Consider the following 22,061-nt stretch of genomic DNA (forward strand, 5'->3'; position numbering starts at 1 on the left):
GAGGATTCCTGCATCCGCCTCTTACTATGAGCTGCCACCAAGGATTCGATACTGCTGCACTGGGGCTCATGCCAGCGACTTGGCTGCCAGGTGCAGCTTTCCAACTCTCAGACAGCCCCCCCCCTTCACAGGCCCCACTGCACCTGCTCCTGAATGAGGCCAACTCCCAGCCAAGCCCAGGGCACGTCGGCTACACTAAGCTTTGGATTTTTCTTGCCTTCCTTGGAGATGCTCCGAGGGGAAGCGGCACCGTGCATCTTGGAACAAGTCTGCTTCTGCTAATGCAAATGTAGTCTTGGTTAATGCAGACAGACTGTCAACTTCAGCAGTCAGGAGGAGAAGGAGGAAGGGGGGGGATAATTTTCCATCTCAGAGACCAATGAAGAATTTCAATAGAATGCTTCGACTTCGGAAATGAGATCGTTTTGAGCAAACGGAGGCTTCCCATCTTCCCAGACATCTATGCAACCCCCATGCTCTGCAGGTATGTCTCTGAGTATTATGAGGACTCATTGGGGGGACCCTGGTGGCCTGGGTGGCAAGGGTGAGGGAATTTGGGATTTAATGAAACTCTACCCACCCACCCTTTGGTAGTCTCTTCTGAAGGAACAGCTAGGCTGAGGGGCTGAATGAGGGCTAGGAGGCACCTATCCCTCCCTGAACTGTGTGTGTTTGTGGGTTGGGCTCCAGCTGGCATTTCTGTAGGTTGCTATGAGGAGAAAGTGTGTGTGTGTGTGTGTGTGTGTGTGTGTGTGTGTGTGTGTGCCTGTTTTAGAATGTATGTTTACTTTTGCTGTGATTTGGAAAACTGACCTGAGGGCAGATGGTTCAGTGGCTGTAAGACTTTTGTATTTCTTCTCGGGTCCAGTGTCATTAACTATTTTATTAATGGATTCAGCATAAAATTATCTATCGTTTTGTCAGGTCCAACTATTTTCTAGACAGTGGAGTAGGTTTGAGTTCTCTGGGAATATTCAGGAGGATCTGTGTTAATTGTCTCCCAGTTTACAGATAGGAAAACCAAGTCTCTGGTTCTGGGGAAATGTACATGTTTCCAACTACAGACAAAAGACATCCAGGACTTTGCCCCTGTTCTGCTGGCAGAATGCTAAGGGAGGGGTCCTGGTCAGTCTTTGCTCATTTGTCACCGAGCTGGCAATGCCACTATGGGCAATGGACCCCACCCTAGCTCTTTCTTACCTTCAGGGACATGATGCCCACTTCTCTACACAGCATGCATAGAGCCATTCCCAGATGTGTGTCGTGTTGATTCTCTATGTTCCAATCTGATCATTTCCTCTTAGAGAGCAGGATACAATTGGTAGTGAGGACCACCCTAACTGGCCCTGCATTTGGCACAGTGTAAATGGCTGGTCTGCTCTCAAGGGCACAGCCAACAGGTGCTAGTGTTAGATACTCATGCCGTGCAACCTGCGTGATGCAGTGATTTCCTGGGTTTAGGGTCTCAGAAGCGACCCCAGATGAAATGAGGCCCATGAAGCCTGAGGACATCCTAGGAGGGGGGCAGCATATATCATACCCTTCAGCATTAACTAAGGAAAATTGAAGACATGGAACTACTCTGGTCATGCAAGGTGACCAGGGAGGGCATAGCAAGGAATAAATTTAGATCCCATCAAACAAGTTTCTGGGGCCGCTGTTGGGACACTACTCTGACTGCCAGAGAAGGGCTTGGCTTGTAGACTGAGAGAAGGTAAGGTGAATCTACTGTTGCTAAGCCTGAGAGCAGGGATGATAGTGTTGGGGATGTGAATTTGAGTGGGGACCACTGTGAGCTAAAGATGAGGGGCTAAATTGAGATGTTTAGCAGTCTCTTGTCTCTGGCAGCAGTCTGGGGTCAAGCAGGGGGTTGCTGAACGGACAGCTGGGCTGGAGGTGTACACTTCCTACTCAACAGGGTCCAAGATGCAGAGAGCTGAACTCTGGCTTCCCATCAACCACTGCTTCTGCCATCCCCATCCTCTAGACAGGCAGGGCCTGGGTGTGCTCATCAGACGCAAGGTCCTAAGACAACACAAGAACTCAGGTAGAAGGAACTGGGTGACCAATGGGCAGTGTATCAAGGCCTAGCTCCCTGTGGGGTGGAACTGGAGAAGCACAGACATGCACACTGACTTCCCTGCTCTGGTCACCTCCAAGGCCATACCTCCCCAGCAGTGCTGGTTTAGTGGTGAGCCTCCTGCCATATATCACTGTGTTCCTTTGTGACTGAACAAAGGGAACTGTGCCCTGGATCAAAATGCAGCATTGAGGAAGGATTCTGGCCCTGTAGTCTGTCAGCAGTGACAGGAAGTTCCCCAAACACCACTTAGACGGGGCTAGGAAGGGCAAGCCTGAGACAGCCACACAGCCTAGCAGCCTCTTATGACTGACAAGCATCATCGAGAATGGTGAACTGGGCTGTGCTCTGACCCATCACAGTACAAATCGACTAGCAGGAAGCCTGGCTGATCCCATCACTAGTTGGGGGAACTTCTTTTGCTTGGAGGTAGTGTAGGAAGCACCTGCCAGGGTGACCCTCACCCCCACCCCATGCTCCCTGTCTTAGATGAGCCCTAAGTTGAGACTTTGAAAGTAGCCTTCCTCTCTTTCATGACAGAGAGATGGGATGAGTGTTCAGCACACATTTCCAGATCCAGCAGCATGAGGATGGGGTCTCCTGCCCAAAGATCTAGTGTCTTCTCTCACAAGGAAGCATTGTATGTGAGATTGCAAGGAAAAGGTTATAATCCATGTAACTCATTATGTGAAGAAGGCAGTGACGGAGATTAAGCTATTCTGTTTCACCCTTCCTGTGGCAGCCAATGTTAACTGCTTGGTTTTATCTGTTCACACCATAATCCTTTCATGCAGAAATACACAAATATGCACATTTACATACATGCATATACTTGCTTCTTGAACAAGAGTGCTATCTCAACTCCATGTCTCTCTACATCTTTGCTTTTTACTTTGCCGTCCATCAGAGGCATTCCTCAAGCCAGCAGAGAGATCAGGCTCGTGTTTTTAACAGCTGCATAATATTTAGAAGTGAGAGTGTGTCTTAATTTAGCCAACCATTTCCCTGTCAAGGGACATCTGGATTTCTTCCCAACTTTTTTTTGCTCAATAATTAATGCTGTGATAAACGTCCTTGTACACACACTGTGAGAGAGCAGTGCTTTTGCTCACGATGAGGTCCCCTGAGGCTGGGAACACCCAGGTCAGCTTCTACTCCAAGCTCTTCACAGTGATTGATCCCCAGCTGACGTTTATGGGCATATCAATATTAGTCACCTTTGGTAAATTCTTAATTCTGAAGCCAGCTTCTGCCATGATTACCTCCAGGCTTCTGCAGAGTTGGCTAACAGTCCTCTGCTAGCCAGAGATGTAAGTCAGTCAGACGTTCTTGACCTACCAGAAGGGTACAGAGGCCCCACCCTGCCCCCCTTCACCTACCTTCACAGCCTTTGCCCTGTTGATAATTCCATCGTCCTGAGAACCCCCTATGAGTAGATCCACCTTCCCTGGCAGAGGCCTCTTCAACGCTCTGGCTGGAACTTCACGTAGGTACTGGCCATCGACAACAGGGCCCCAGTAGTGGAAAGGGCCACTAACAGCCAGCAGCTGCAGGGTGAGGAAGAAGGCCATTACTTGCCTGCATTTTACTTTCCTTTTTAAAAAGGGGCAATCCAAGTCTTGGCTGTGCAGCTGAAGCTGACTATTGTAGCAAAGAGCTACTGGTTCTGAACAGGGACAGGGACCAAAAGGACCTCTGTGAAGGGAACTCTGAAAGATGGAACCGTGTCTTTCTCTACCTTCAGAGCCCCATAATTCTGCCTCACAGTGCCTCAAAGTGACTGTCCATTATATAACTATTAGATTGCTTTGCTTAATGGGATCTTAATCACAAATGTTCATGCTCTAAACCCAGGGAGCTCTAATAGAAAGCAAGGGTAACAACAGGCAAGAAGGACAGCCTGTGGCAATGCCAGTGGCTGGGCAGCAAATCTCCCCTCAGCAATGTTTGGCCTCCCGGAGACCCTCACAGTCTGATGAAGTAACTAGATGTTTTCAGGATGAACAGGAATAAGGGGAAGGCCTTAAAGAAACGTCAATGGCTCTGATGAATGACACTAGCCAGCACAAGCCCACATAGGTGAGGCTGAGGACAAGACTTGGTTCAAGCGTCAGGGGCCAGACTCACACTTCTGAGGATGTGAGGACCAAGCCTGATCATGTCTCCTTTACCAATGGCAGCCAGAGAACCAGGCTGAGAACAAGGTCTTTCCAGGTAGAAAAGGAGGCCCAGCTATCTGTCCAAGGGGCTGTGACCTGACATTGTTTTTGTTTGGTCCTAGCATGGGGTTTGCCCCTTCTCAAGTGCTATTGCATTTCATCTCTCAACTCTGGGTGTCCATCATAGTTCCCATTCTGTACATAAAACGTCCAAATGACAGAGAAGCCTGTGTCCCATCAGTAGCCTTGTGTGTTCCATCACAGCCTGCAGCTCCTACATGGACTGGGACTCAGGAGACAAATTCATCTTTAGTTGGTCATCCACTGGATGTGTAGCTTGGGTGGCAAGGATCATTGCACCTCCTTGTTAGGCCTTGGTCTTCCCTTTGTAAAGACAAGAGATTGTCCCTCCCTACCTTGCATGCACACCAGTGCCCACCTTGGTCTGAGCATCATTGAGGACGTTGGCAGGTTTCTGGCGGAGGCAGGACACCACTTCTTGGACCGATGAGGTAGGGCATCCAACCTCCTTTGCCAAGGCCACAGCTTGCTGTCGGGCCCTGTCTGGGCTGATGACTGCAGCTGGGGACAGTGCGGAACCTCCCTGGAAGAAAGGATGGGGGTTGGGCTGACAGTCTGCGTGGCTTTGGCTGCCAGTTAGGCTGGGGACCTTGAGGCCTTAGCAGAGTTCTGTACCCTTGTCCACACACAGATACCTAGGATCCTTGGAGATATAACATGTGTGGGTGTCAGGACTGACCAGCGTGTAGCAGTACCATGTGAAAAACTTGGTTTCCTTATCTGTTTAGTGAAGATACAGATAAGTTCATCTCCAGGCTCACTGTGCAGCCGAAGAAGTATACAGAGGCAAAGGATGACGGTTCTGAACAGGGACCGGAAGGGCTTCTGGTAAAAGAATGCTGAAAGCTACAACTGCATCCACCTCTACCCCGAGGGAGCTCCATAAGCAGCAAGATTTCCCGACTCTATGATGTAGCTGAATGTGAAAATAGATCCTTCCCCTCCCCCCTCCAGAAGACACCATCATTTCACGTAACAGAAGAGATATCAGAGGTTTAGAAAAGTGGGTGCCTGGTCAGATATGCAACCAGACAAGAGAGCCTAGACTCAGTAATCTTGGCAATGAACCTCCAGGCTTCCTAGTGTGAGTCTTGCACCCTTTGGATTATTTTCCTAACTCAATTTTTTTTTCAGCTTCTCTGAGAATCCCACTGCTAATAAGAGACACATCAGGAACCTGAGCACAGTGGTCAAGTGCTCAGTCACTGCGAGGCAGACTCTCACACATACCGGAGGCTCTTGATGGGAGAGTGCTATACCTATTCCATATCAATGTCTAGTTGTTAGGTCTTGGCGGGACCTGTGACCAGAGCCTGAGGCCAGGCCAGCAGTGAGGAACTCATTGAAGGGACAAGAAAGTCCACAGGATGAGCAGGAGGAGGACTGTAAACCCAGTAGCTATACATAGACAGATGACCAGAGCCCTTCCCAACATCCCTGAACTGTCCAGATAAGGTCAGAGAGCCTGGGCTGCAGACCCGAGATAGTGTGAGACAGCAGAAGGGGGTTCTGTGCTTTATACACTAAACTCTGCCTGCTGCTACCTCCTGCAAGATGTGCAGACCAGATCCTCTGAGCATCAGCATCTATAAACAAGAGAGAATTTACCAGGCTCATCATGAAAATCAACAGCAGTACAGATCAAACACGCAGCCAGCCAGGACCAGGTGGGCAGTGATCTTGGCAATGAACCACAGTGGGCAACTTATTTTGAATGTGAGTCTTACACCCTCAATTTATTTTTGTAACACCAAGTGGTCAGCTTTTCTGAGAAACTCCTTGATATATTCTTGTAACAGAATGGCACTACCACCAGAAGTGGTTCCCGCTGCAGCCCCGCATTCTGAGCTGCAAAGCGTGGGAATGGGAGGTGATGCCAAGTGGACCCAGCTTTGCCTATGGGAATGCCTGAAGGCATGAGGATTTCAGGGTGGGCCTCTGATGTTTTCAGTTTTATTTCTTTTTTTTTCTTTGCCAGCTATAAATAGCTGGGGTTCTTGATATGGGGAGGAAGTGGGTAAAGGCGTGGGCTTCGCTGACACTGTGAGATAGCTTAGAAAACTTTCCTCTCTCTTTCTGTTGTAATCAATCTTTCTGAAGGAAACCGTGTTCTTGGTGGAAAATCAGCAGTTAAACAAGCTGCCCTCATTGGGGGGCGTTTGTTAGGACTCAGAAGTGATGGTCCCTGCTGAGCAGAGCTTGGGAAAAGTAAGCTTGAGCTTAGAGGGAAAGGGAGCAGGCGGGAATTCCAACTCTGTCACTCTGATTGAGTCATCCTGAAATTGTGACTTTAGTGTGTGCCCCACGAGGACTCCCTGTCAGGCCTTCCTTGAAGAAGCCATTAGCAGATAAAGCAACAAAGGCACAATTTTATTTTAGTCTTGCTACCCCAGGTATACCCCGATGGCTCTGCCTTAAGGGTCAATGTTCTTATGCAGGAATGCAGGAAAGGAGTCCCCGAGAGGCCTGCTCTACTTTCTTTCTAGAGTCCCCACGCTCCTCAGTTCTCCATCACTCTCCAGTGCTCCTGTATCCTCACTGTGAGGTAGGAAGTCCCCAGGGAAGGAGAAGGTGGGAAACCCACAGCCACGTCCTCAACAGTGAGCACCCAGGCTTGCATGGGCTATGGCGGGCTCAGCTCAGGGACAGACGACAAATGCAAGAGGCGGGCAGTGGCTAGCTTTGTTCCATCTTCAGCACAACCCACGAATCCTGATTCCAGAGGTGCCAGGCAGTGGGCAGAAGTGAAGCTGTGCAGTTCCTGTCTCACAGCTGGGAAGGGACAGACACGAAGTCCATCCCAGGCAGCCACCCAGCATTCCACACTCTACCGGCCATGCATTAGTAGGTTATCTGTGGCCGTTGGTCCCTGCCTATCTCCGTGAGAAGGTGGGGCCAACAACACCCACTAGAAAGGCCCTGCCTATAGAAACAGACAGACTGACGTTTTGGTTTCAGTGCTGCCTGCTGGTTTTGTAAGTTCCCCTGTCTTCTTATGGAAGGGGATCAACAGTTCCAAAGAAGATACAAGACACCCCACACCAGTAATCAGCTCTCAGTGACAGGAAACACTAGTTAGCATCGGGAATGGTATTAACCATTGGTGGTGTCTCTTCCCATGTGTTGTTCCTGCTGGGAGGAAGCAGATATACAACTCCACAGCCCCACTGCACACTGCACTGCAGCACCCTGAGGAGTACCCTCACCCCCAGCTCCTATTGAGTTATGGACTACAGTGAATTCAACCACTCAGCTACTTAAGGAGAACCAGCCTAAGTATATTTTGACTCTGTCTGAGATTTTTATGTAGAGTTATGCCTTAAGTCCCCAAGAAGTGGTCAGATCCGTAGCTGTTCAAAGTACGGACTGTGCTTAGCAGTCTACACATCAGAGTGACCTCAAGACAAGACCTCTGTGATTGCAATCAGAAAGAAAGCCTAGAATTCTTTTGCATTGAGAACTTCAAGAAGCCGGTGTGGGGCACCTGTATGCCTACAGAGGAGAGGCAGGACTTGAGAGGACTGACTTTGATGGGAGAAAATGAGTGTAAGGGGGCACTCCAGGTCCCTGGGGGAGTGGGAAGGATGACAGGTAGGTTGGGAATGTTGAAGACAACACAGCTGTGGTCTCCAGATCCCAGCATCCCTGTAAAGACCTCTCTATGTATTACAGGTGGGATCCAACACACAGAAGGACGAGGATACAGTTGGGCTTTCTAGGACGAGGAAAGGAATCTGCATAGAAGACGCTGAGAAGTAAGATCAGGAGACAATCACAGCCAGGTGAGAGGCATCGCCTTGAAGATGTGAACCCTAGGGTACAGGGCATGCTTCTACAACTACAGGAAGTCCATGGGGGCTTTTGGACAGGTTATTGTTAAGTATTTAGGAATATCACTGCTGACATTTGTCCATGGTCAGGCTGAAGTAGTTTGAGCACACATTAAGCAGGCCCTTGAGCAATGACTGATTAATGCCTTCAGAGTGTGGACAACTGAGGGCAGAGTAGGGAAGTGATTTTTTCATCACTGGCTAGAGCCATATGTTCATCACCATTTTCCTATAGACATGGAGGGCAGAAGTGAACTGGGGCAAAGGAGAGGGCGTAGCTTGACCTCTTCTTTGTTGGAGGAGTTAGGGACAGCTGAGGAGGGAACAGCTGAGGCAGGGGCCCAGCCCAGGCTGTGGTCCAGGGATTCTGGATGGAGAGCAGAGCCAGAGTGCAGGTTCCCTGCTCTGTACCCTTCATTTTCTGGAAATTCATCCAAATCTAAGCCTGTCACTGAGTCCCATGGGCACTGGCATCAGAGCATGCTTCTGAGAGACAAGGAGAACATAAAGACAGACCTGGAAACTTCAGCAAATAGACTTTTTAAATGGCTGCCATCCAAGTCTGTGCTAACGTTCTCTTGCATGCCCTTAGCCCCAAGTCATCTCTTTGCTTGATCCCCGAGCCTGTGAGTTTTCCTGAAGTCTGTAGTACAGTTTTGGCAAATCCTAACATGAGTGATGACAACAGATAATACAACTTTCATCTTGAAACTACACCCTATGGGCTCACAGCTCACTTCTCTTTTCTTCTTCACTGAAATTGCTGGTTATTGGTTTTAGTTAGCAGAAGCTATAGAACCAGGGTGAGAAGAGCCAAGGTGTGGCTCGCTATTGCTTAGTATCCTTGGCCTTCTGGATGGGAGGGGTCTACTTTGGCCCTCCTAACAGGAGTTAAGTGCAAGTCACAGCCAAGGGGTGCTTTTTGTAGGTAGAATTTGAAGGTGACTGATGTGTATGTGTCCATGGGTTTGCACACGTGCCCGCACTTACAGGGAAAGTGAAAGGCATTCAGTCTTCACATGCGCTCTCTTAAGAGCTGGGGCTCTTAATTTATTTATGATTTTATCTGGTGATCTCCACAATAACCCTCTACCTATTAGCAACCTTCCCATCCCCCACTCCCCATTTTACAGATGAAGAGACCACAGTCCTGGATGAGGAGGTGAGGTATATGAGATCTTGAGGCTGGTAATGACAGCCCAAACTATAAAGCTTTTAGTTTCCCCCAAGCTCTACAACCGCCCTCTGAGAACAGCCCCAGCCTAGTGCAACACATCATATCACGAATTTTCATCCACTCATAAGTGGCTGGCTGGTGGCAGTCAATAAGGAAGAGGCTTACAAGGGTGACCAGAGAACAGGATGGTATGTGCTCTTTCTTCTCCCATGGGGGTTGGGAGTGCCTGATGGAGGTGAGTTTCACACAGGGTTCTGAAAATGAGGCGTCACGTCTGCCGACTGGGAAGGCCACAGCTACACAACATTGTCCACAGATACACAATAAGTATCCTGTCTGATGTTCATAACCTCTCTGCATTCTGCACAGTACAGACCCACCAACTATGGAGCCGATTCTCCATATGCTAGAGTGGGCTTAGAAGAGGAACACACACTACTTATTTTGATGCTTTTCTATGTGTGCCCCTACTTCATCCTTGCATTTCTGTAGACATAGGCAGAGTGTCAAAGAGGTTTGATAGCTTGCTGGTACACAGTAGAAGAGGCTGAGATCCAAGGATTCTGATTCCAGTGTGATTTTCCATGATAATACACTGCCCCAGTAGATGGCAGAATCCAGGTGTGATTCATAGACAGTCTGTTCCAACTTTTCACCCCTATTACCTGTGCCCCTCTCTGGATTGCAAGGATATTTCAACCTTGCCAGTTCTCCAAACCCTATATCCACTCATAATGAGTCAGTTGTGGAGCTACACCAGCTCCTTACATTTTCAAGAACAGTGTCACTGTCTCCATGAATTATTATTGCGGATGCAATTAGCAAAGCATTTAGGTCGCATTTAAGAACTGATTCCACGCTATAGTTTGACTGATCCTGGCCAAGGGGACAGCAGTCACTAACACTTGCCACATGACCAAATCAACAAGTAAACAGTATGGCTACGGTCCCTGAGGAAACCTTCACAGTGAAACACGTGATGAGATGAAACACAAGTCCCCGAGGAGAAGGGTCTGGGTGGGAGGATGGGCTCCAACAGCAAACCTCACATTGGAAGCAGACAGGACTAGTCTGGGGCAAACACCTTTTGCTACCTGTCATATGTGTCATGTTTAATTAGCTCCATCACCTTCTGACTGTCAGAAACTACTTACGGGTACGGTAGTTAAAGATGACTGACTTTCCAGGCTTAGGCACACTTGAAAAATGTCACCTTAATGATAGCCGAGGTGGAGTCTGCGTCTTCATTCTCGAGAGCCAACTGTCTTTTGACCCATTGAATTGCAACCTGTGGTTCCCGTGCCTGTTTGAGACCTGCTGTCCTCATAGTCTTTTTAGACAGATGGGTTTGGCACTTTCCTGGCAGAGCCCACTTCCTCATCTCATGGTCTGAGCCCAACCGTCACCATGATGAGGACACTGACAGCCTCCGAGCTCTCCACTCAAACAGATCCTTACTTCAAAGGCTACCCTGGGTCCTCCTGGAGTCTCTTGATCCGGTTCTGATGTACTTCTACAAGAAGAGCACGCATACTTCTGCAGCTCCATGTTTGGACTCTATTTCCTATCAAGTCCTTCAACCCTGTCAGATGAACGCAAGTGCAAATTATTGTTATTTTGAAGAGACATAGGAAGACTAGTCGGAAAATGGGCTTTCAGGTTGGGGACTCTTGCAAAATTCTGCTCACAACAGCACTTAGCTTCTTTCCTTGGGTAATAGTTTCCTCATCTGTCAAGTGGATATGTAGAAATGTCGCAGGAGAGGCACTGAGGCGTGGAGTATCAGGTCATCAGCCCAAACTCAAGTCCAGCACTCACTGATCAGCTACACAACCTTAGGAAAGCTATTTAAAGTCCCTGGGTTGAGGCTTTCTTGGATTTAAATTATGGGTGAGAAAATACTTCCCTTATATTTGTTAGTTTTGAGGCAGCATGAAAGAGTTTATGTGTAGCAAGTTTCCAGTAAAGAGTACCAATGTTTTCAGATACTCTAAGCAATATTTTAGAGAGCCCTCGTGAATTCAAATTAAATCACAGATATGACAAGATGGTATAACCCTTTAAACACGCTCCATATAAATGTTTACTGAACTTATTGATACTGAAACTAGAATTTTAAAATGGCAGAGCAGACTCTGGTCCAGTGGTTCTTAACTTGTGGGTTGTGAACCCCTTTGGGGTTGAATGACCCTTTCACAGGGGTCACCTAAGACCATAGGGGAAACACAGATATTTATCTCATAGTTCATAACAGTAGCAAAATTGCAGTTAAGAAATAGCAATGAAAATAATTTTACCATTGGGGGTCACCACAGCATGAGAAACTGTATTAAAAGGTCACAGCATCAGGAAGGCTGAACTAGAATTATTGCTCTGGTGGACCAGAGGCCTTTAGGGTTGGAGTTTCACCTCAGTTGAGGCTATTTCCACAGCCTCCCACTGCTGGTGCAACCAATCGCGAATCACTGTTTGCTGAGCTGACCCTGCCTGGTGATTTCACAGAGTTGGCTCTAACCGGGTGGCCGTGACTTAAATGACATCAACGCCAACCTTGTACTTGCTCTTCCTCTGCCAATAAAATCTTGTCATGAGGAAGTAAGTGGAACATGCAGGCCTGGGAAGGCATCGCGGGAGAGCATGAGCTGGGATTTCAATGAAAGCCACCAAAAAGAGAGCTCATGCTCCTTTTGTGCTGTTCAGAATACCCAGAGGTAGCTGGCCAGTTACTTTGGGGCGGCTGTTCATGAGATGAGGTGATGTGGCAGAGAGGTGACAAGGCTGGGACAGTGGCTTTATCACCAGGCGGGCAGCCAGCTGTTTCCAGATCCCAGTACAGGTCTTTGCTGCTGCTTGGAGCTGCTCTATTATGGGGCTAATTCCAGTAGCTTCGGCACAAAGATGCCCCAGGGAATTTGAATCAGCAGAATATGATTAAGGCCTCAAGGTCTTTTGAGATCTGGGGGAAGGCAGCTTTTCTTTTTTCTTTTTTCTTTTTTTTTAACTTGCTTCCTCAATCTCCCATCTCTTCCCCTCCCCATGCATATCTGCTCTCTCTGGCCACATAGGGTACAGATGCTGTACCACACTGATTGCACACACCTGCCCCAGGCCTGCAGAGATGGTGACTGGTCTTACAAGGCACCCTTGAAGAATATCTTCTGTGGGGTCCAGCCACCCTCAGCACTCCCTCACCCCAATGCCCTTTTATGGGAAGACATTGTAACAGCTCTGTTCTTCAGCAGAGCTCAGAGGATCTCAGGGCTTTCCCTGAAGACACCAGGATGAGTGAAATGTAAGATTTCAAAAAAACATTTTCAAGACTCCTGTTTAGAAACAGTCTATTTCCTCCCTGGTGTCCTTCTCTCTTGAGTGGGATACCCAAAGGTAACCGCTGAAGCCCTGGATGAAAGTTCCAGAGCATATAAGTATCAATATCTTTTCAGATTGCCACTCTTTTCAGTTTCCATGTACATAAGCTGAGTTACCTATGGAAACAGTTTATGACTAACTATGAATATCCTCAGAGATCACTCTCGGGTTTTGACTGTGGGTGCATGATCAAAAGTGAGGAAGTGACTAGTCAAATGGTAAGGAGATGCTGGAGAAAAGTGGGGAGCTGGGAGGACACCACTACTGGGGTCTGGTTATGCTCTGTTAATAGTAGCAAGCAAGTCAGCAAACCATTTGACCTTGGACAGGGATAGATTACGCTATACAATCTACTCTATACCCTCGGACGTTGCTGTGCTGCAGACAGACACCACCATGCCTGCCATCCTGCATCCTGCCTAATGCCACATGGCATCATCCGTGAGACCCTGATGAGTAGTCCCAAAGGGCCCAGGGCAATAAGAACAGGAACAGCGTGAAAAGAAGAGGACAGAGAGGGGCTTACTCATCAGCCTAGTAGATTTGAGAGGGACAGAGAATGAGTGAAAGAAGCAAGATAACTCTCAGTGGCCAGTACTGACATCATCATCAACTCCAGACAAGACAAAACTGAAGTCATCCCACAAGAAAAAGGAATTGAGAAAGAGGTACAAAAACACATTCTATGAGCCTGTCAAAGTCTAGCTGGACCGAATTCTCACAGACGTTTTTTTATGATCCCCTGAACACCAGACTTTGGTCAACGTTAGTCACCAAAGCCTTTCCAGATGCTTCCTCTGAGGTCCCTGTGCACCAGAGACCCCCACCATGCCAGCCTATTCTGTCCCCTGTTCCACTCAAGGTTAACCCTAAGAAGATGGAGCAAGTGGCAGCCTTGCCTCCCCATAGCTCTGCCCTGTGCTAGCCCACAGAGGTTCTATCACAAGTATTTCAACAGATAAGTGTCTGAGTTGGATCTAAGAAAAATGGCGGCTTGCGAGCTAGCACATCTAGAAGTCAGTAAAATTACCTTTACAGAGCTGAGAAGCACACAGGCTCTGGAGCCATATTAGCCGGTTTCATTGAGCAAGGATGGAAGAACGGGGCTCTAATGAGTCAGGGTACTTGTGCAGCTCTCCTGAGCAGAGGGGGCCATGCGGTGGGGCTTCTGCTTTTTTACTTTTGCTGAGGAGCTGTAGTCCCAGGAAACTTCCTGCAGAGACAGAGCCTGACACATTCAGGTTCCGCTGCAGTGGGTGAATTCAGATCTCCCCGCAGATGGCTTCTCTAACTCTAAGCCAAAGCAGGATGCAGCCTGCCTGCCCCTACACGGGAAGGGCAGAGTAAGGTGAAATAATGCAAATGGTCTCGTTCCCTAGACACAGTCTCCTTTCTTTATTCATGCAGTGGATTCTTGTGGGTCACCTCTTCAGGGCAGGTACAGGGCCACACTGATTCACGGCCTTCGGTGCCCATGTATCAGATCCACTTTAGTCTTTCCAAGAGTCCACAAAAAAGGGAGCCTTGATGATTTAATGCCACATTAGAACATTTATGTATATTTCTTCATGAGCTAGAAGTATTAGGTATTAGGCTCTATGAGAGACTTGGAAATCTGCATAAGGCCATACGGTCCAGCCCATAGATATCTGGACTCCATCTCTAGATATTGACTTCTACGTTGCAAAATCAACTCCCAGGTGCATCCAAGAGGGAGATTTTGCCTCTGGGTGGAGGAGCTCCGAGATCTACAGGGATCAGGTGAGCTCGAGTCATCCAGGAGGATGATATACACCTGCAGGAGGCAGGGTGTCCACAGAAGCAGGAAAGGCATCAAGTGCTTTTGAACTGCGAAACCTAGGTCACTGGTACCTGATTCTTTCTATTTAAGTGTTACTTACTGGCTCCTGAGGTAGATTTCCCCAACATCCATTATTCTCAATGTTTATGTGGGAAGAAGGGAAACAAAACCTAAACTCCCCAGACTTGGGACCTGCTGATAATCCTATACTCCTGACATGGAACATCAAATTGCCTTACAGTGTATCTTTTCCTGAGCCAGAAACCTCCAGGAGAACTAAAGCTGGAGAAACGAGCTTCGAGTTGCTCTAGCTGGGAGGCTGCCAGCTCAAGCTAGGGACTCTTGCAACTGATTCCCGACAAGGCATCTTGTCACCTTAGCAAGGGTAGACCACACTGTCCCACTTCATGGAGTGATCCTTGGCTCACTCATGGCTGACAATTTGGTGTCTCCCTGTGGCTGTTTATCTGGGCACTGATAGCTAATTAATTTGCGAAGCCCTGTGGAAATGTGACACAGATGGTCCTGAGTGCCTTTGGGGACCCTAAGTTGTGACCTCTTGAGAGGTTGCTGTCAATTGCCAGTACAGTTCAGCCTGGCTGAGCACACACTTAGCTTGAGTCCCCTGGAAGGCTACCTCCTATCTTTAGCTTTTGTGCCGATTCCACGCGTTGATGTCCTTGAATGAAAACCCCACTGTAAGGATGAAATCCGGTCTCATCCTGCTAAACCTCAGTGCATTGCAGAGCTGGCCCCAGGACTCTTCTGCATTCTTCTCCAGGCTCCCTCCCTACTTCTGCTTTTAGTCTGTAGTTTTTAGCTGGTTCCCCTGGCTAGTTTAGGTTATAAACTCAAGGGCTAGGATGGGCAGATCCGTCCATGTCATCTCGGTGGAGTCGGCTCTGAGTGGATATAGACGTTTGCAGTCCTGTTCCACCCAGTGTTCAGCATCAGGAATGTGATCCATTCTATGCTGGGCCTGGGCAACTGGAGGGAACATTTTCCCAGGTGCGCCTTGAGGCCAGGGTCTCATTTTACTGGCACACAGTCCTGAGTATGCACAGTGCCTGGCAAAACCCAAGTGATACCCAAGGCTGGTGAATGAATGAATGAATCTCAAAACATATGCCTGAAAAAATGACAGGGTTCTTATGCTCAGGCCACCTTTGTGGATCAGAGGAAGGTGGTGGGCACACTTCTGAGGTAGAGGGTGGAAGATGAACCACATAAGGGTTCTGTCAGAGCAGAAGGAGAGTCCCTTGAGGCAAATCACCATGGTTTTTCTTCGCAGGACCTCTTCTCTCCCACAGACTTTGGCCCTACAGGGTCTGAGGTCAGGACTGGGTGTACTCTATCCAGTTCCTATCTCCCTCTGCCACTCAAGTGCTCCAGGTTCCCAAGGTTACAGCAGTAGTTTCTTCAGTGTAAACCCTTCACCCTAGCTTCTTCTGAGGCTATCTGACCCCTGAAATAATGACTCAATGACCACCCTTCTGACACACACACACACACACCTTGTCCCTAACCACCACCACCTGTGGACACTGTCCCAGTGCCCACCATGTCTTCTTTAGAACAGTTCTGCAACTGTGCAATTGTAGCCTGCCCTCCAGGTCTCTGTCTGATGGCTCTGATAAGGACCACATCATGGCTGAATCCTAGTGACTAGATGGTACTCCAATCAACCACATTAACTGAAGGGATGCCGGCATTAGGAGTGCATTAATTCAAGCCTGAGGGTTTCCCAATAGGTGCAGAAAAGCTGTCCCCTCACTCCTGCCTTCAGAGTGTCCCTCCCTTCAAAGCTCTGACACACCTCGGTGTGCATTTGGGGGAAAGCCCCACTTCAGCTGATTCCACTTGCTTGCTCTTCCCCACTTTGGCCACTTCCACCAAGTTCTTACACCATCTGCTTGCACCTTCCCAGCATGCCCTGCACAGAGCTGGCTTTGCACAAGCCAGCTGAGTCTGTCTAGTACACAGCACTGCTAAATTTAGATACTGCCACACTGTTTGTAATTTATCTTTGTAAAGGACACCCAGCGAGGTTTCTAAATGACTATCTTGAGTTTCTACCTTGGTCTTAGCTGGGTGGGGTCCTTGAGACACATGCCCCGGACTTTACTCTGGCTCTGTAGGGACCAGTTGCAGACTGAGGGATATCACTAAATTCTCTGAGGGGTTTTCCACTTTGGGAATGGGAATGGCAGAAAGCAGCTTGTAGGAGGGTCCTCCTGGCACTGCTGGCTGCCATTTTCTGATCAGAAACACGCTTCCCCTCGCTAGTAGCATGCCCACAGATTTCCTTGTCACAGACTCACACACTATGAAATTATATATACTGTACCTATAACAATATGTTATTTAAAGTCACATGTATATTCTATTTCCAAACCATGGGGAATATTGAAAGAGCAATGGACCCACGTCCCCTGTCGTTTGAGTCCTCATGGAAGTTACCTCACTCCTCTCTTCTCCCTCCCCCCCCCAGTGTATTTGTTTAGCAAACTATTTCAGAACGATCCTTTTCATCAAGTATGTCAGCACACAGGTGTTCCCTAGGAACTAGAACCTCCTTCCACAAAACTAATATCCTTGCCTCCTAGAGCACTGACCTCCTGTGACGTCATTTGTGTTCCCATCACAGATGCTAACACGGAGGCCTCCAGTGGTTAAAACGACTTGTTCAAAGCAACACAGTTGCTTCTAGTTCTTTCTCCTTGAATCTGGGATCCCCCAGGGATCATGCCTTGCTCCCATCTGCCATCACTCCCTTCTCTGTGTTAAGCTCTATCACAAGAGCTTTTTCAATTCTTCAGGTAGCACCACAGCAGATGTGGGTTTTGTGCCCAGGGGTGCTGCTGGCCAGTTCTGCTATACTCAGGGGCAGTTGTCCTCTGTCGTAGGTCTCTGACAGCTGAAACCGGCCTATAGCAGAGCTGCAGCTCCAGGGACTGTTCTGGCTACCTTCTGTAGCAAGAGAACTGTAAAAATGAAAGAAAACTCTGGAAGGGAAGGCAGCAGTGAGCTATCCTCAGCCTCCTTGGGCCCAGTGAGCTCTGGGGACATGCACAGGCAAATTCACAGCCCCATCTGCCTTTTAATTAGAAAGAGAGAGGGAAAAAGTGAGTTTCTGTAAGCCCTGGCAATTTACAATCAAGCTGGCTATATTCTCAAGTGCTTTGTAAAGGAATTAATAAGGCCCTTCTCTTCCCCATTGCCGTCTTTGCAGTGAGAAGTCTGCTCTGTGGGTTAGTGAAAACAGGAACCTGCCCTCCTGCCAGCCCTGCGCCTTTGCCTTCCTTGTTTCGGCAGAGGAAGTGTGCGGCCCTTTAGCAACTACAACTCTGCAGCCTGCTTGATAACATGGGCTGTGCCTGTCTTCCCTTTCCAGTCTGTGTGGCCCACTCCGCCTGGAGCAACCGCAGTTGATGGAGAGCTGGTGACCCCATGCCTGGTGGCCCTCTGCTGTCAACTCCCAGGCGAGGCCATGTTCGGCGGCATCTGAAGGTATTTAGGGAACCTTGGCTGGGACAGGGAGGGGAGAGACTTTAGGAGCTCTCTGGAGTGTAATTGTTAGGGCTGGGATTCCGGGAGCCGGAGAAGGACCCCTGAAACTGAGCATGGGAATGTACTGGTGAAGTCCTACCTCCTAGCACCGTGACTGCCCTGAAGATGCTAAACAGCTAAATACGAAAGAGGGAGTACTGTGGCAGGCTGGTGGGCAGCCCATTTGCCTGCCAGGAGACAGTTTGACTGAAGAAACAGCTAGGATGTGACAGCTATGTTTCCCTGAGCAAGTCATCATGGGCAAGTCGTTTAGACCACTATAGATCTCCATGTTCTCATTTTTGGAATAGAAACAGTGTTGCCTGCATCACACAGATGTTGGTGGAATGAGTGTATGTAGCATACACATGATGCCCATGTAGGTCCAGACACACAGTAGGTGCTTGGTGAGGGCTCTCAGCCAGCCAGTGTGTCTAAAGATACAGAGGAGCTTGAATGACAGTAGTAGGGCCCTGTGGAGGCTGGTGGCTAGAATCTTCCTGGGAAAAGCGGCACAGACGATTGGCAATTATCTAAGTAGGAAGTAGGCAGATAGGAGAGGAAGAGCTAAAGAGAAGGCCAACATGCAAAGCATTTAAATTTCAAAATCATAAAATGATATAAATGAAAGAAATGTGGAAAACACAGAATTTCCTAAGAAACGTGGCGTGCTGCGGGGTTAACTGTGTGCCTGCATGTTGGGAGAAACTGGCATCAGAGAAAAGTCTGGGCTGAAGCCTCAGAGTGATCTGCCTAGGGGACCTGCACAGGTCTATGGGCTGGAGACTCAGAGTGGTCCGCCTCGACTTGTGTATGGGATATGAACAGATGTTTGCCGTGCAGAGTGACCAGGGAAGATAGAATAAGTTCCTTTCATCCAGTCTGCAGAACACTGTAAGTATCCAGTTGCTATTTGCTTTTGACTGGGGAGAAGATCAGGCTCAGGGAGTTTAACCGACTTACTCAGTCATCCAGCTGGTAGGGAAATATAAACAGCTAGGAGCTCTAAGGGCCCAGAGAGGGGAAGGAAGAGCCTTGGAGAGTGTGAAGGACAAAGGTCTTTGTTGACGGCAGCGCTTTAGTGTTAGGGGACACACATCCTGTAGTTTGCAGATTGTTGTTCTGAGGGCTGCTAGAAGATGCTGAGTTTCAAGTCTATTCAACCAAGCTGTGCTAGGGTGAGAGGGATGAGCGTGCTGGCAACTTCTGTTGTGAGTGATAGTTTCCAGTTAACGGATACTATGCAAAATGATTAAAACACTCTAGTAGTGTAATAATAACCTGTGGATAGACATACTGAAATCTACTTAGACATTGGGTTTTTAAACAGCTTTAGGACAGGAGTACCTAGGGAGGCATTCCAGGTCTGCCACAAAGGACTGTGGGACTCTGGGCAAATTCCTTTGTCTCTCTGAATGTCTGCTTATTTTCTATTTATTTATTTAATTTTTATCAGGAGAAGCCTAACTTCTGTGGTGTTTGTAAGAAGTGCATGCTATGTGTAACATGCAGGAGATGCTAAGCATCCAAATATAGCTGTTAATGCTATTCCTGAGCCAGGCGAAATCTGCCTAATCCCACAGGTAGTGTGGGTTGCTATCAGTGTTAAGTACAGTGGTGTCAAACTGCAAAGCCAAGACATGGAACTCCCTTTCTTTTCTGAAGACAGATTTCTGCTATTCTTCCACTAGACAGAAAGAAACCTCATCAGTGGGAGGAGGGCCATCTCAGTAAACTGAACCTGCTCCTAATGGAGAGAAATCTCTTTCTCTTCAGGCTAGGAAACTGGGAATGGCAAAGTGTCCTTCTTAAACCCAGAAATGACTCTTTTCAGACCACCTTCATCTATCTTCTCTGTTCATAGAGATGGGTTGGTCATAAGGACTTGTTTCCTACTGATCAAGAGCCTGTTTACCACAGTTCTGCCATGGGCTCAGACTGAAAATTCTCATTAAGAATCCTTAGGAAAAAAGAAAAAAAAAAGAATCCTTAGCAAATCAGAGCAAACCATTTGTTAGTCACATGAGGAATGGACATATGAGTACCTCTAGTAATAAGTCTCTGTATGTCCATCCCATCATCTACCCAACCACCCATCCATCCAATCATCTATCCATCTATCCATCTACCCATCTATCCACCCACTTACGCAAACATCAGCCTATCCATCCATCCATCCATCCATCCATCCATCCATCCATCCATCCATCCATCCATCTAGTCACCCTTACTCCCATCTATATGTCTGTTCCTTCAGTGCATATACACTGGAGTTAGACCATGTGACTGACTTCCTTCCTCTTGTAATCTACCCAAGCTTCTGAAAAGAAATTAAGTACATCATGACCCAGCCACTTCCTCCTATCCCAGAGCCATTCAGGAAGGACCTTATTTGAGTACAGTAACTCCAGCTACAGCTATATGCGAGGCCTCAGGAGTAGTGTACCTTACTTATGTTGTCAGACAGCTTTGTGGGGTCTCACTTCTCTTGACAGACAACCTGGGGTCATGCTAGAGAACATCTTCATTTATTACATCTAATTATTGTGCATATATTAGGTACTAGACACATGCAGATCATGCTTTTATTTTCCATCGAGAGTACTTGTATCTAGCCTTAGAAAGTTGCCCTGGGATGACATGACACTCTTGATTGGTAACTCTGCCATTTCCTAATGTTCAAGGGTATCAGAGGTGTCAGCCAGCTCTGGAGGCAGAGGTCTGGGTTCACATCCTGCCTTTACTATGGATGAGTAACTTCTCTGGCCTCTGTTTTTTGAGTAATGCCAAAACTGAGTAGAATATCACATGCTCCATGGAGTTGTGGAGGTCCAGGGAGGTGGTGTTTTGAATAAAGTGACATCAGAAGTTCTCAACCCATGCCCATGGCCCTTGTTGGTGTGGATTAGGCCTCTGGGACTCATGAGCCCCAGTCTGTGACGAGCATAGTGTGTTCTCCATCTGGTTGGCCTACTCTTCGATGAAGCAGCAGATGGCTGCCCAAGAAAGGACAGTAACTTGCCCATCGCCCACTCTGGGTGCTAAAGATGTGCAATAAGTATATTTAATGTGTGGAAAGCAAAACTTAGGGAAATGTGTCTAACTCAGCTTCACGACAGGACTGCAATCAACCGCCACACGATTTCACAACAGGGTCGACAACACCCTGAATCCAAGAACCAACTCTCTGACTAGGCACTGTGCAGTAGGCATGGGCCTCCAGTGGTCAGACACAGTAGACCCAGCCAGCTACAGGTCTCTGTATCTCCTACCAGGGTATCTCAAGCGAGCCCAGCTCACAAAGCACTTGCAGTTATTAGGACAATGCTCTTTTGCTGGGGTCAACATGACAGAAGGAGGTAGAGCTAGGAATGAGAAAAAGTAAGCGCTAAAATTGACCCCCTTCCCTGAATGAGCTGCTTGGTCTTAAGAAAGTAACTTAAGATCTCTGAGACTCAGACTTCTCATTTGTAAGTTGAGCTCTCTGGACATCAAATGAGTCAGAGTATTTTAAGCATAAAGGAGGCCTTCCTCACAGTGGCTGCTCATGGACTTCAGTGTCTCCTTTCCTGTGAAAACTAAGGAGGATGTCTGTGGGTGGTAGGGATTCCACACAAACTGGCAGGAGGAAGATGGGTTGATTCGTTTTGGGAATAGAAACCGTCTAGCCAATAAGGAAATCAATATGGCGTTTCCTCAAAAATCTAAAAGTAGAACCACAACACGGCTCAGCTAACCCACTCCTGAGCATGGAGCCAAGGGCTCCAAGTCCACAAACAACACCAGGAACTGCATATCTGTGTTTACTGCAGGAGTATACACAGTGGCCAAGATAAGGAACCAGCCTAGACATTCATCAACAGGGCAGTGAAGAACACGTGCTTCTTCATCCATCCATCCATCCATAGCCAACAGTTTTATCCAGCTATAACAAAGTCTGAAATTAGGCTATTTTTAGGAAAATGGAACTTGAGATCAGCATATTAAATAAAATAAGCCAGACTCAGAAAAACAA

General features: G+C 47.9%; 2 protein-coding genes across 5 annotated transcripts in view; one reads left to right on the forward strand and one right to left on the reverse strand.

Annotated features, from left to right (window-relative positions):
* Window positions 1–22,061, reverse strand: part of Tg (thyroglobulin) — a 171,522-nt gene that overhangs the window by 16,278 nt on the left and 133,183 nt on the right. For both annotated transcript variants that reach the window (XM_005354537.2, XM_005354538.1), the window contains exons 42-43: window positions 4,679–4,843; window positions 3,460–3,627 (exon numbers count right to left, since the gene is read on the reverse strand). In XM_005354537.2, the coding sequence (XP_005354594.1) occupies window positions 3,460–3,627; window positions 4,679–4,843 (333 nt within the window). The remainder of the gene's footprint in view (window positions 1–3,459; window positions 3,628–4,678; window positions 4,844–22,061) is intronic.
* Sla (Src like adaptor) overlaps window positions 130–22,061 on the forward strand; it is a 50,231-nt gene continuing 28,299 nt past the window's right edge. Inside the window, exons 1-3 of one of the 3 annotated variants that reach the window (XM_013348913.2) lie at window positions 130–484; window positions 7,993–8,102; window positions 17,892–18,007. Coding sequence is in view for 1 of the 3 variants with exons in the window: in XM_026782401.1 (XP_026638202.1) it covers window positions 474–484 (11 nt within the window). In the remaining 2 variants the exon portion in view is untranslated. Of the gene's footprint in view, window positions 485–7,992; window positions 8,103–17,863; window positions 18,008–22,061 lie in introns of those variants that run through there. The other 2 variants (XM_026782401.1, XM_026782402.1) reach the window with 2 other exon arrangements.

The sequence above is a fragment of the Microtus ochrogaster genome, chromosome 15 (genome assembly GCF_000317375.1).
Source record: "Microtus ochrogaster isolate Prairie Vole_2 chromosome 15, MicOch1.0, whole genome shotgun sequence".
NCBI lineage: Eukaryota > Metazoa > Chordata > Mammalia > Rodentia > Cricetidae > Microtus > Microtus ochrogaster.